Raw genomic sequence first — 14,218 nt, 5'->3', positions numbered from 1 at the left:
AAATCCTGGAAGTTTCCGGTAAATCTGTTTTTCAAAAAGGAAAAAAATTAAAATGTGGCCTAAAGCTATGTCATTTGTTAGAGGTTCTCACTATGAACTGTAGTAGTATAGAGTGTAGTGATTTTCTAAATATACTAAACTTTTTTGGAAAACATAACTTTAATGATTTTAAAAACAATTCATGTTGCTTTCACTTTCACACTTGAGAAAATACAAGAAGAAGAAAAAAGAAATCTCACATAATAAAGTAGACAGTGCATGGAGCTTCCCAGGTGACACAGTGATAAAGAATCTGCCTGCCAAAGCAGGAGACTCAGGTTCGATCCTTGGGTTGGGAAGATCCCCTGGAGAGGGAAATGGGCAACCCACTCCAGTATTCTTGCCTGGAGAATCCCATGGACAGAGGAGCCTGGCAGGCTACAGTCCATGGCATCACAAAGATTCAGACACAACTGAGAACTAATACTTTCACATTTTCACACTTGGTAGGGAAATGGGTACAAAATATGCAGGTTGAGGCCAGTAAAGACAAACTTCTGCTTCACAGTTTGGACGTGGTCCTACTGCTTGTGGGAACCTGCGTGGTTCCCCGGGGTCTGTCTGGCCTGTATTTCTGGCTGGGTCACAAAGCACAGGACCCACATTCAGGTGCAGTCTGGAGATCCTAACGCTGCTTCTCTTCCCTCCCTTCCTTTGCCCTTACCAGTGCTAAGGGCAAGATTTCTTGTCTTCTCTTTCCTTTGTCTTTGGTTCTTCTACCCCTGGGATCAGGACTCCTCTGATGAGAGAAGTCCTTTGGCCGTTCATCCCAGGTTCCAGAGGAGGGAGGAGAGAGTGGGCCTCAGTCCATCCACTCCTGTGATCCCTCACTCCTCTCTAGCCAGGGGTGCCCCTTGGAACTTACAGATCCAACTCCCCTCCAGCCCAGACCACAGTGAGGGGCTCCTAGTTGGTCTCCCTGCCTCCTCTCTGTTCTGGAATTGCACCAGATAAATATTCTTTAAATCTGCTGTTACAGATTGTGAGGAGTGGAACTCTATCTATTTAGAAGAACAAACAGCTCCTATCTTGGCTGCAAGGCCATCCACATCTGGCCACAGTCTTTCATCCCAAAAGCTGTCTGCCAGGAGTTAGAAAAGGTAGGACTGAGTCCTGTTTCCTCTTTACAGGGTGAGTGGCAAGTGGGCAAGCCGCTGAGCCTCCACCTCCTTCAGCTCTCCGTGGAGGCAATGGTGCCAGACTCAGGTGCTGTGAGGATTTAAAAGGATGATGAGTGCAAAAGCTCTTACATAGAGGTCCTCCGTGCCTCTCGAGTATCTTATAACACAGAATCGCCCCATTCTGGCCACATGTCTTGGCTCACCTTTTCCTCTCCTGTCTGTGTTTCCTAATTGCTCTCCCTCTCCCTCACCTCACTAAGAAATGAACTTAGATCCTATCTCTTTGTAAGTCTTCACTGATCACACCTACACCCAAGACCCTTCTCTTCCCTGAATTCTCCTGTCCCTGAAATTATTGTTCTGGGCCCTCCCCCAACACCTAGCTTAGTCTACTGTGTCCCTGAGTGGGAAAAAGAAACAGGTGTTTGTTGAGTACCCATATTTTGCATGATTATTTTACTTAATTCAAAAATACAAATACACAAAATCCCTATGCAGTATCAACCTCATTATAAAATAGGAAAAATACAACAAAGGGAAGTAGTTTACCAAAGTCATAATTGGTTAGTGGCAGAGACAAAATTTGAACCCAAACCCAAACCTGTCTAGCTTTATGAAGCCCAGAGTCTTTTTCCACTATGCCATGCTGCCTTCCTACTCCAACTAATTGATTCCAAAGTGATACATGGAAATCCATGTCATTACTTTATATCCATATCTCCCCAATTGCAGAAAACTTCTTAAGGGTTAGGACCTATGCCTTTTACTGTATCCATGTCTCACACCACCTACACTTTCTTATTCAACAGTGCCTTATCAAACAGCACTCCACTGCTAATAAAAAGAACTAATGACCACTGAGTGGTCACTCTGTGTCAGCACTCTTACACATGCTTTTCATATGTGAATTTATTTATCACAATAATCTTGAATAGATTGTTAATACCCCCATTTTATAGATGAAGCATTAAAAGCAACTAGCCCAAGGTTGCATAGCTATTAAGTGACACCCTGCGGAAAAAAACCCAGAAAGTCTGACACCACAGCCATGGTTCTTAAAGAAAATATATTAAAACTTTTCTGCGAAGGTTTCAGAGATCTACCAAGGCAGTAAGGTCTTGAGTGGTCCAGACCCAGAGAGAAGGGATGCCCAGAGAGGTGAGCTTCACACTCAACACAACTTTGCTCCTTGAGACAACTGCCAAGTCAAAAGAAAGCCAGAAAGTCGAGGCAAAAGAACACAGACGAGATGACACAAATAGAAAACACAGTAAGAGAGCGGAATATAATTACCATAAACTTCAGACTAAGGATTACATCTGAGGTGAGGCTCACGGGATGGAGAAGTAACATTACAGGAGACTTCCAGGGTGCCAGTGGTGCTAATTTCCTGACTTGAACGGTGGTTACATAGAGGTTCAGTTTATAACTATTAAATCATAGATGTCTCTATTATGTTCAATATCAGAATTAACAAAATTTCCAAAAAAGTAAATGGAAAAATTGTATCTAAACTGTAACATCTCTACAAGCTAGTGAATTTATTAGTAATTATTCAGAGTAATAATAACAGACGTTCAATTCAGTTCAGTTCAGTTCAGTCACTCAGTCGTGTCCGACTCTTTGCGACCCCATGAACCGCAGCACGCCAGGCCTCTATGTCCATCACCAACTCCTGGAGTCCACGCAAAGCCATGGCCATTGAGTCGATGATGCCATCCAGCCATCTCATCCTCTGTCGTCCCCTTCTCCTCCTGCCCTCAATCCTTCCCAACATCAGGGTCTTTTCCAATGAGTCACCTCTTCGCATCAGGTGGCCAAAGTATTGGAGTTTCAGCTTTAACATCAGTCCTTCCAATGAACACCCAGGACTGATCTCCTTTAGGATGGACTGGTTGGATCTCCTTGCAGTCCAAGGGACTCTCAAGAGTCGTCTCCAGCACCACAGTTCAAAAGCATCAATTCTTCGCTGCTCAACTTTCTTTATAGTCCAACTCTCACATCCATACATGACCACTGGAAAAACCATAGCCTTGACTAGACGGACCTTTGTTGGCAAAGTAATGTCTCTGCTTTTCAATATGCTATCTAGGTTGGTCATAACTTTCCTTCCAAGGAGTAAGTGTCTTTTAATTTCATGGCTGCAATCACCATCTGCAGTGATTTTGGAGCCCAGAAAAATAAAGTCAGCCACTGTTTCCCCATCTATCTGCCATGAAGTGATGGGATTGGATGCCATGACCTTAGTTTTCTGAATGTTGAGCTTTAAGCCAACTTTTTCACTCTCCTCTTTCACTTTCATCAAGAGGCTCTTTAGTTCTTCTTCACTTTCTGCCATAAGGGTGGGTGTCATCTGCATATCTGAGGTTATTAATATTTCTCCCGGCAATCTTGATTCCAGCTTGTGCTTCCTCCAGCCCAGCATTTCTCATGATGTACTCTGCATATAAGTTAAATAAGCAGGGTTACAATATACACCCTTGATGTACTCCTTTTCCTATTTGGAACCAGTCTGTTGTTCCATGTCCAGTTCTAACTTGCTTCCTGACCTGCATACAGATTTCTCAAGAGGCAGGTCAGGTGGTCTGGTATTCCCATCTCTTTCAGAATTTTCCACAATTTATTGTGATCCACACAGTCAAAGGCTTTGGCATAGTCAATAAAGCAGAAATAGATGTTTTTCTGGAACTCTCTTGCTTTTTTGATGATCCAGCAGATGTTGGCAATTTGATCTCTTGTTCCTCTGCCTTTTCTAAAACCAGCTTGAACATCTGGAAGTTCACGGTTCACGTATTGCTGAAGCCTGGCTTGGAGAATTTTAAGCATTACTTTACTAGCGTGTGAGATGAGTGCAATTGTGCGGTAGTTTGAGCATTATTTGGCATTGCTTTTCTTTGGGATTGGAATGAAAACTGACCTTTTCCAGTCCTGTGGCCACTGGTGAGTTTTCCATATTTGCTGACATATTGAGTGCAGCACTTTCACAGCATCATCTTTCAGGATTTGAAATAGCTCAACTGGAATTCCATCACCTCCACTAGCTTTGTTCGTAGTGATGCTTCCTAAGGCCCACTTGACTTCACATTCCAGGATGTCTGGCTCTAGGTGAGTGATCACACCATCGTGATTATCTGGGTCATGAAGATCTTTTTTGTACACTTCTTCTGTATATTCTTGCCACCTCTTCTTAATATCTTCTGCTTCTGTAAGGTCCCTACCATTTCTGTCCTTTATTGAACCCATCTTTGCATGAAATGTTCCCTTGGTATCTCTAATTTTCTTGAAGAGATCTCTAGTCTTTCCCATACTATTGTTTTCCTCTATTTCTTTGCATTGATCACTGAGGAAGGCTTTCTTATCTCTCCTTGCTGTTCTTTGGAACTCTGCCATTCGAATGGATATATCTTTCCTTTTCTCCTTTGCTTTTCACTTCCCTTCTTTTCCCAGCTATTTGTAAGGCCTCCTCAGACAGCCATTTTGCTTTTTTGCATTTCTTTTTCTTGGGGACAGTCTTGATTCCTGTCTCCTGTACAATGTCACGAACCTCCATCCATAGTTCATCAGGCATTCTGTCTATCAGATCTAGTCCCTTAAATCTATTTCTCACTTCCACTGTATAGTCATAAGGGATTTGATTTAGGTCATACCTGAATGGTCTAGTGGTTTTCTCCACTTTCTTCAATTTAAGTCTGAATTTGGCAATAAGGAGTTCATGATCTGAACCACAGTCAGCTCCCAGTCTTGTTTTTGCTGACTGTATAGAGCTTCTCCATCTTTGGCTGCAAATAATATAATCAATCTGATTTCAGTGTCGACCATCTGGTGATGTCCATGTGTAGAGTCTTCTCTTGTGTTGTTGGAAGAGGGTGTTTGCTATGACCGGTGCATTCTCTTGGCAGAACTCTATTAGCCTTTGCCCTGCTTCATTCTGTACTCCAAGGCCAAATTTGCCTGTTACTCCAGGCGTTTCTTGACTTCCTACTTTTGCATTCCAGTCCCCTATAATGAAAAGGACATCTTTTTTGGGTGTTAGTTCTAGAAGGTCTTGTAGGTCTTCATAGAACTGTTCAACTTCAGCTTCTTCAGCGTTACTGATCGGGGCATAGACTTGAATTATCGTGATATTGAATGGTTTGCCTCAGAAATGAACAGAGATCATTCTGTCGTTTTTGAGATTGCATCCAAGTACTGCATTTTGGACTCTTTTGTTGACTATCATGGCTACTCCATCATAGTTAACAAAATATTTAATTGTCTGGAACCAATTAAAATGGTTTATTTATTGAATCTTAAATTACTCAGCATTCAGTATTTTGGATTGTAGAGGGGATTCCTGTAATGAGTTGAGCTTAGCATGTACAGGCATTTTAAGATTATGTGGCTCTGTGAACTAGCTGTCCCAGGATACAATGAGCTGAAATAGTTAAGCAAATTCCAGAAACTTCTATGATGATTTACTGTATGAAAGATTCCAAGGATGGACAGGTGGATTTAAGTACCCTTAAGATGCCTTCCAACAGTAATCAACAATTTGCAAATTTGGGCTACATGTTCCCTCTAAGAATCTCACCTCTTTCTAGCTCTCTCATTTACTAACATTTATATAGAGGTATAACTGTAAGCTATTGAGCATGAGATGTGGAATGAAATTATGGAATTAGCTAATGGTAACAGATACAACAGATAAAAAAACCACATCTTGTCAGTCAATCTTTTCTAATTTATCTTCTTAGAAAGATTGTCTTCTCCACCTAGGATGCCAGGTAAAACCATTTGGCAGCTTCTTGAATTCTTGAGAGACTTTCGTATCATAAAATAATGAAAGATATGTGATTGACATTCATAGGGCTAAAAATGACATATGAAAGGTTTATTTTCACTTTGAGAAGGGACAATAAATAAGTGAACCTAAGTCAAGTCTATCTATGAAAAAATTATAAAAGAGAAGAGGTGTAATTTAGTTAATTGGAGAGGGGGCGGTGAAAAAAAGCTTTGGCTCTTAATAAGCCACTGAAGCGCTTCCCAGCTGGTGATAGTGGTAAAGAACACGCCTGCCAATGCAGGAAACATAAGAGATGCGTGTTCATTTCCAAGGTTGGGAAAATCCCCTGGAGTAGGGCATGGAGAAACCCATGGACAGAGGAGCCTGGCAGCCTATAGTCCATAGGGTCTCAAAGAGTTGGACACAACTGAAGCACCTTAGCACAGCACATACACAAGCCACTAAATCTTTTAGAAGGAAATAAAAGAACTAAAAATTGTGCCCTCCTTTAATAGTAACTGGCTACTAACCTATCACAAGTTAGAATAACTTAGAAATATATGACTAGTTAAGAAAGGGAAAATGGTTAATAAACAGCCTGCACTTTGACATCTTGTAAAGATGTATGAGACTCACCTTTAACAAGGGATAATTGATACTTGCAACCCATATGTTGGTAAATGGAGCTTCCAGGATAATTGCATCAGCTGGGAATCCTTGAAAAATAATAAAAAAGAAAGAACTCCCTTATCATATTTAAATACTATCTTTCCTAAATAAGCGATCCTCGTCTTGTACATGAACTACCTGCATCAAAATCATTTGTGAATCATAATAAATTGTTAAATTTGTGAATGCAAAGTAATGACCTCACACCAGACTTCAGTGAGAAGTCAGGATCTTGGGGGTGGGAAATGTGAGAATGTGCATTTTTAACTAGCAACATTAGAGATTTCATTTCTGTCCACATGATAAAGAAAATCACCACCTTTAATACAAGCAGATTTTCATGACTTGGATAATTTAAGAAAGCAAAGTATTATAGGAAGGCAGAGTGTTCTGCAGAAGCTGACTAGGTTGTTTTGGCCAACACTCTGAGAACAAAAGATCAAATACTCAAGTTACCATATATGGACTTTAAAATAACTTATTGAAAATAACAAATGGTAAAATAGTGAAATATTTATTTTACTGCCACTCTAGAACTCTATGCCAAGGAAAATATCCTTTAAAAGTGAAGATGAAATGGAAACATTTTCAGACCAAAATTGAAAGAATTCCTCACTAACAGACAGGTAGAAAAAAAATCCCAGATGGAAGCATAAACACGTTAAAAATAATAAAGAGCAAAAAAAAGGGGGGGTGAATCTAAATATTGACTTTATAACATAAGAATAATAATGTTTTATGGAGTATGTGATATAGAGGAAATTAAAATACATGGTAGCATAAATTCATAAGTTGGGCACTTAATGAATTTAAAATGTTCTAAAATAATTACATTATCCAGGAAGTGAAGTATTCATTGATGTGGGAATTTAGTTCAGGAAATTCAGCATTGTCAACACTAAAGTAGCCTTGAGAGCTTAAAGGAGCAATGAAATGATGTTTGCTTTATTTCCATAAGTAATTAAGATTGTATATAGCAGGTGACACGCTTTAAGATGTTTACATAACTCACCCTGACCTGTACTGCCAAGTAAAGTTTAAGATATAATACAAGTGATTACAAGCTTTCAATACATATCAGAATCAAATCACCTGGTCCTATTCATAGAGTATCTAGTTCATGAAGACAGCCAGGATCCAAGCTACCTGTATTTATAACAAACACCCCCAGCAGATTCTGATAAAGGCAGTTCTCAGAACACTTTGAGAAACACTGACATAAATATTACATAAGGAGGGCTGCAGAAAGCAAGTCCTGCCTACTATTGCATAAAGTATAATTTCCCCCTCCTGTAGCAGATTACTCCATAACAATACTTATTTATCACTTCACATGATGGCTCTTTTAAGGTAATTTTAACTCTTTCCTTAGTATTTACTTTTAATTTCATGCCTCTGAAAACCAGCTATTGTTTCATATTAAATACAAAAGGTAAAGTTCATTACACTATCCAGAACTGCCTAAAGTTGGGGTGCCTGTAGGTATCTCTATGTTCAGATTGTACACAATAGTCTCTTCACTGTTTTTATTTTCCCATCTCAAGCCAAGAAATTATACCATGTAAGCATTTTATCATACCCTTCTCTTCTAGAACTTTTGCAGCATTTGTTGCAACTCTGTAAAGAAATGAAAATTAATACACATGTGAAGGAGTGACTTAACAGTCAAGTAAACAGTACAAAATGCAACCTCCAATATGAGCATCTGATGAAAGCTCTTGATCCTCAAATGCACATAAACATAAAGTCTTGCACAGGATTTCAAGGGATTCCATTGGCCCTAAACAAGAAACCTTTCATTTAAACCTCTCAAGGAGAGTTCTGGAACGGGCTTCAGTGTCATAATAGCCATAGAGTTACACGTTCCCTTGACTTACAGACAAGCACGCTGAGGTGTACGGACACTAGACACTTGTGGAACCTGAGAGAAACTGTCTCCCAGCTCAGGGATCCTCCTGCTGCTCACTGCTGCCTATGATATGACACTAACGCCCCAAGGATCCACCTAAAGACCCATCTTCAGACCCCACTTACCCTGTCCCCAGAGAGTGGCCCCAGAGACACACAGGGGTGGTACCACTTCTCGCCTTGGTCCACTCATAGACACAAACTGCATCTGCAGTCAGTCCATCCTCTGTGGGTGTACCCGTCGAGTCCCCGAACCCTGCCCACGAGGAAAGGCAAACATAATATCACTACCTCCAAAATGAGGGCCATCAAAAGCCCCCTGCTTGTTGAAAATTTTTTGTACACTGTTCTTAACACATACCTCTGTAGTCAACAGACAAGACATGAAAGCCACCATTACTCAGCACCTGGATGACAAAGGAGCTGTTATCACTTTAATTAGGAGATGCAAACAAGAAGGTGGTCTCACCTCCTCAACACTTCCATAATCCTGGTGGTAATGGTTAATAGGTAGAGAAAAGATCCATTTCTGAAATCTGGTGTTTGACTTCAAACTTAAGATCAGACTCAACAGGAAAGAACAGCAGAGCAGGATCACACAGCCTGGGTCTCACCCTACCTCCGTCACTTACCAGCTATCTGACCTTGGTCAAGCCACTTAACATCTGTGTAATCTATTCTGAGAAGTGAAAAACAATACTTTCAGGATGGTTGGAAGATTGCATGAGATGATGTATTAAAGTACCTTGGGGACTTCCCCGGTGGTCCAGTGGTTAAGAATCTGCCTGCCAATGCAGAGGACACTAGTTCAATTCCTGGTCTGGGAAGATTTCACATGCCACGGATCAACTAAGCCCGTGCACCGCAACTACTGAAGCCCATACAACTAGGAGCTTGCGCTCTGCAACAAAAGAAGCCACGAATATAAGAAGCTGGTGCACTGTAATGAAGAGTAGCGCCCCTGCTCGTTGCCAACTAGAGAAAGCCCACACACACAGCAAGGAGACTCAACGAAGCCAAAAATAGAAATAAATAAATAAATTTAAAGTACTTTGAAAGTGTTAAGTCACTCAGTCGTCTCCAACTCTTTGTGATCCCATGGACTATAGCCCGCCAGGTTCCTCTGTCCGTGGAATTCTCCAGGCAAGAATACTGGGGTGGGTTGCCATTTCCTTCTCCAAGGGATCTTCTGACCCAGGGATTGAACCCAGGTCTCCTGCATTACAGGCAGGTTCTTTACTGTCTGAGCCACATAGTGAATATCTTTTGTAGGAGCTTCCTAAAGGTAAGTATGCTACATAGAGTTGTAGTAGAAGCAGTTAATAATGGGAAGCTATTCATATTAAGTATGAACAGATAAAGGGTTAATATTGATCAAAAATAAATCACTTGATTACATGAAACCACTTTCAAGCCCTGAATAGATAGAGAAATGAGAAAAGAATATAAAAACATAATTTTAAATGAAAAAAATACAAATGACAGATGATGAGAAGGGAGATAAAGGGGGACAAAATTTACTATGCAGGCACTTTTAAAATTTTGTTTAGTTCTCACAACAGTCTTACAAGGTAAGTATTATCTGCATTTTATAGATAAAGAAACTGAGCCTTGGAGAACTTAAGTAACTTGTTCACACACATCCAAATGGCCAGAACTTTAACCACAGCAACAGAACCAAGATCACACCTGGGCCTGCCTGGGTTCAAACACTGTGCTTCCCCTACCAGCCATAAATGTGGGAGAAAAAAGAGAAAAGTGAAAGTGTTAGTCGCATCCGACTCTCTGCAACTCCATGGACTGTAGCCCTCCAGGCTCCTCTGTCCATGGAATTCTCCAGGCAAGAATACTAGAGTGGGTTGCCATTTTCTTCCCCAGGGGATCTTCCCTACCCAGGGATCAACCTCCGGTCTCCTACATTGCAGGCAGATTCTTTACTGTATAAGCCACCAAGGGAGCCTTTAGATGTGAGACGCTGAACTTTAAATACAACTGAACTCATAATGAAGAAGTAAATGAAACTTTTTAACATTTAAACTACATTCTTTCCAAACAAGTTATCCAAGACACAGGGCAGTTCAGCATCCAGGGAAACTGGAGCACCCGTGTGTTGCTTGTGGTTCCATAAGTTGAAGAACCACTTGACAATCAACTTAAACAACAGATCCTACTCCCAAGAATCTATCTCCAGGAAAAAAATTCCAAAAGAAGAATAAACTACCTGCTTGAAGTTTTCTGTAGCAATACTATTCTAAAAGAATTTAGAAAAAAAATTGTATCAAATAGGAGCAGAATATTTAAGTAAATAAATAATCACCTATAAATAATGGAGAATAAGCACCCTTTAAGTTGGTAACTATGATGACTATGGAAAAACATAGAAGAATATTCTTAAAATAGTATTAAGTAAAAGAGCACAACATAAAATTATATATAGAAACAATCAGTAGCATAAAAACTTTATAGAGATTAAAAACTATGTGGGAATGGCACATAAATGAAAACATTTACGTGCTGTATGATTGAAGTGATAAATGAATGAATGAATGAGATAGGGGGAGAGAGAAGGACAATTTATAATGACTTAATTATTAAAAGAAATTGCCTATCCAAAGGAGACAATGAAGAGCTAAGGAAGTTTGGTCAGGCTGGAAAATGATGATTATGGTGTGTGGAATCCAGAATCTGCCAGGAGGAAGAAGTCTTATCATAGCATCCCTACACATCCCACCCACCACCAGGAGGATCTGGCTACTCTTCACATCTACACCTACGATATAGGAGACATACAACTGAGCTTTGCCAAGAATAGAAGGGGAAAATATATATATATTCTATCAGCATCACCCCCTCCCACTTGGAAAGTACAAAGAGTGGGGTTCAGAGTAGAAAGCAAACCTAAAAATTAATAGGCTTCATCACCCCAGGCAAAATGGTAATCTAGCCCACCCACCACATGGGGTGATAGAGAGGGCAGGAGTAGACAGGAGAGGATGGCCCTGTCTGAACAGGGGAAGGGGGATGAAGATGGTGCCACAGTGCTGAGCCTGGCAGGATTCTGGACCCCATTCATGCTGTTAAATCAGGAGAGGGCTCTGGGGTGGGAGCTGGCTTGTGGGAGGAGAGATCAGGTTGTGGGATCAATAACTAGACAAGCAGCCAGATCACCTGAGGGAGGGATTCCTAACCATCTCATGGGAGTGTGGGAGGGCTAAACAGTAGCTTGCCAGCCAGCTCTGAGTCAGACATGGTGAGGAGGAGAGCCTGCCATCTTCCTTATGCTGGGAAGTGCAGGGCCACCCCAACAAACCAGAGCCTGTAGCAGGCTGGTGAGGACACCAAGCTGTGGCCGGCCACCTTCCCTTCGTTGAACTTTTTGTGGGGCCGAAGAAGGGCCTGAATGACGTAAGAGCAGACATTCTACATCTTTATCCCATACCACAGAACAGTTGCTCCTGGTAGAAGGAGTGGCTTTTGCACTTAATATATTTTCTCAACCCAGCCCTCAGAAAAAGCAAAGAAATATGTCTTCAACTCCATCTGGTGATAAAAGGAACAAATCCATGGAAGTGTTTGAGACTCAGAGACGTTCACATCTGTTTCAATCCCCCAAGGTCAATTTAGGAAAAGAAGTGCATTCAGGGGACTTTAGGTCCCAGACACCACCACCCACCCCCTCGCCCCCACACCAGGGAGCTCTCAGGAAATAACCAGGCTGTGGGCTAAGGAAGATCTTAGGGCTGTAGTCCAGAAGAGAATAAATAGAGATGTAAAATTGGTGCCTTGAGGCCCCTTCAGACATACCTTTACTAGCTCTAGTCTATGAGAAGCTGCCCTGTAGAGAAGGTTTAAAAGAAAAAGCAAGAATTAGGAATTATGATGATACATTCAACAAAAATCACTATCATGCTGCTGGCATCTGATCTCACTGCTTTCTTTTTCAGGTAAGACAAATATATAACCAGGGGAGAGGGCACTACTTCTTGGTGTCGGAGCCCCCGTGCCTGCATCAGGGTGAACTCCCCACGGCTCCCCACTCCCCGCCTTCCCCACAGTGAGCACCGCCTGCCCAGACCACTAGCGCTTCACAACATAAGCATCTGATGAACTGCTGACAATCCATCTTCTTGCACTGCTGCACAGCAAAACCTATTTCTCAGAATACTTCTAGAAACCAAAGGAACATAAGTCCCAGAAAGTGGCTTTTCAGGAAAAGGGATGACATAGTCAAGTTCACCAAAGTAAGATCTGCCTACATCCTGTCCGCTCTGCCATGAAGAATATGATGAAGTGAGGAGAGAAACTCACAGCCCTGGAGGTTCAAGAAACACTTTCTTCCAAATAACTATAGTCTGCTCTCTATGAACCACACAAAAGGGAGAAAAAGATGACTCAAAAGACAGAGGAGTCTTTAAAAACCATTTGAATTTTTAGAGCCACCTTTCTTAAACATTAGTGAGTCATGAAACCCTTGGAACCTGTGATGAAAGCTATGGACTCACTGCCCTGAAAAATGTATCCACTCTTCAAATTTCATGTACAATTCGAGGTTGGGAGTTCACGGACCCTCTGGGGCTTCTATGAATCCTAAGTCTAGAATCACTGTTTTCATCTAGGTTCCCTGTGACCTGTCATTTGGCCTCCCTCCAGCTTGGTACTGCTGGAAGCAAGCTGAGACTTCAGGACAGAGGAAGGTAGCTAGCTCCAAGCCAGAAAATCTAGGAAAACTAGGGGCAAGAGCCGATTCACTCAGGGCAGACTTGACAGTGTGACCCACAGGACACATTAAAGAAAAGTGCATTGTAACACCATGCCCAAGTGTGCACAATCGGAATAATGTTAAACAATGTTGAAAAACATTGATTTCACAAGAAATCTCTAAACGTGACTCTAAGGCATAAACCTCAAGAAAGTCCCTGGAGCAAAGGCAAGGCTTGAGAAAGCCATTGTCTGACACAAAAAGACAGTGAGTAAAAGAGACAGAGGCGAGGGAGCCGAAGGGCAGTCCAGAGCTTGTCACTGAGTTTGAAGTGTCCCCTCCTAGAGACTGGGCAAGGTCTGTGGGTCTCTGAGGCGCGTCGCCCCTCCCCCACACTGAGAGCCGCAGTCAGAGCCAATACTCATCACCCACTGTAATGACACAGGCCCACAAAGGGGCTGGCAGCGCATCAAAGAAGAGTCAGGCTTCCAGGAGGCACTCTTTGTTACAAAGCAAGGTTGGGATGACAGGAGTGGGCTGAGGCATCAGTATTCCAGGCTAGAGTTAGTCAGGTGGCCCCCAGTACCTGGGATCAGAATTCTAGGGGATCTCTCCTGGAGATCATACATTTGATTAACAGAATTCATTGCTACATGAAGGAATCTCCATGTGGTTCTGTAAGAAGACCATTGATGTGGAAACTCTTCCTTATCCTCCATACCTCGTGCATATTTCCTATCAAGTCATCCATGGCATCAGTCATCATTTCCAACACTCTTACAGAATAAAGCAACACTGCCTTCTTTCAAATCAGTATCCACATTTTGAAGTTTGTCTGCCTTTCAGTTAAGGATCCACATTATTCTACATATGGAATATATAGATTTTTTTTATTTAAAAAAGAGAAGCCTATTGCCAGAACACCCTCGAATTCCAACAAACGGAAACAAATATGTGGAGGGATGCTTACAGAGTTAAAAACAGCTCTGCCTTTGATTCCCCCACAGGAATGAAATGCTC

General features: G+C 41.6%; 1 protein-coding gene across 2 annotated transcripts in view; it reads left to right on the top strand.

Annotated features, from left to right (window-relative positions):
- PYGL (glycogen phosphorylase L) overlaps positions 1-14,008 on the top strand; it is a 52,818-nt gene extending 38,810 nt beyond the window's left edge. The window contains exon 21 of one of the 2 annotated variants that reach the window (XM_081511327.1): positions 12,444-14,008. In XM_081511327.1, the coding sequence (XP_081367453.1) occupies positions 12,444-12,447 (4 nt within the window). In that variant the 3' untranslated portion in view covers positions 12,448-14,008. Of the gene's footprint in view, positions 1-1,169; positions 2,050-12,443 lie in introns of those variants that run through there. The other variant, XM_081511326.1, reaches the window with a different exon arrangement.
- Positions 14,009-14,218: the final 210 nt, after the last annotated feature.

The sequence above is a fragment of the Giraffa tippelskirchi genome, chromosome 7, assembly GCF_054371585.1.
Source record: "Giraffa tippelskirchi isolate mGirTip1 chromosome 7, T2T-mGirTip1v1.2.pri, whole genome shotgun sequence".
NCBI classification, from domain to species: Eukaryota; Metazoa; Chordata; class Mammalia; order Artiodactyla; family Giraffidae; genus Giraffa; species Giraffa tippelskirchi.
Note: the sequence above shows the minus strand (reverse complement) of the source record. Positions and strands in the feature narration are given on the sequence as shown.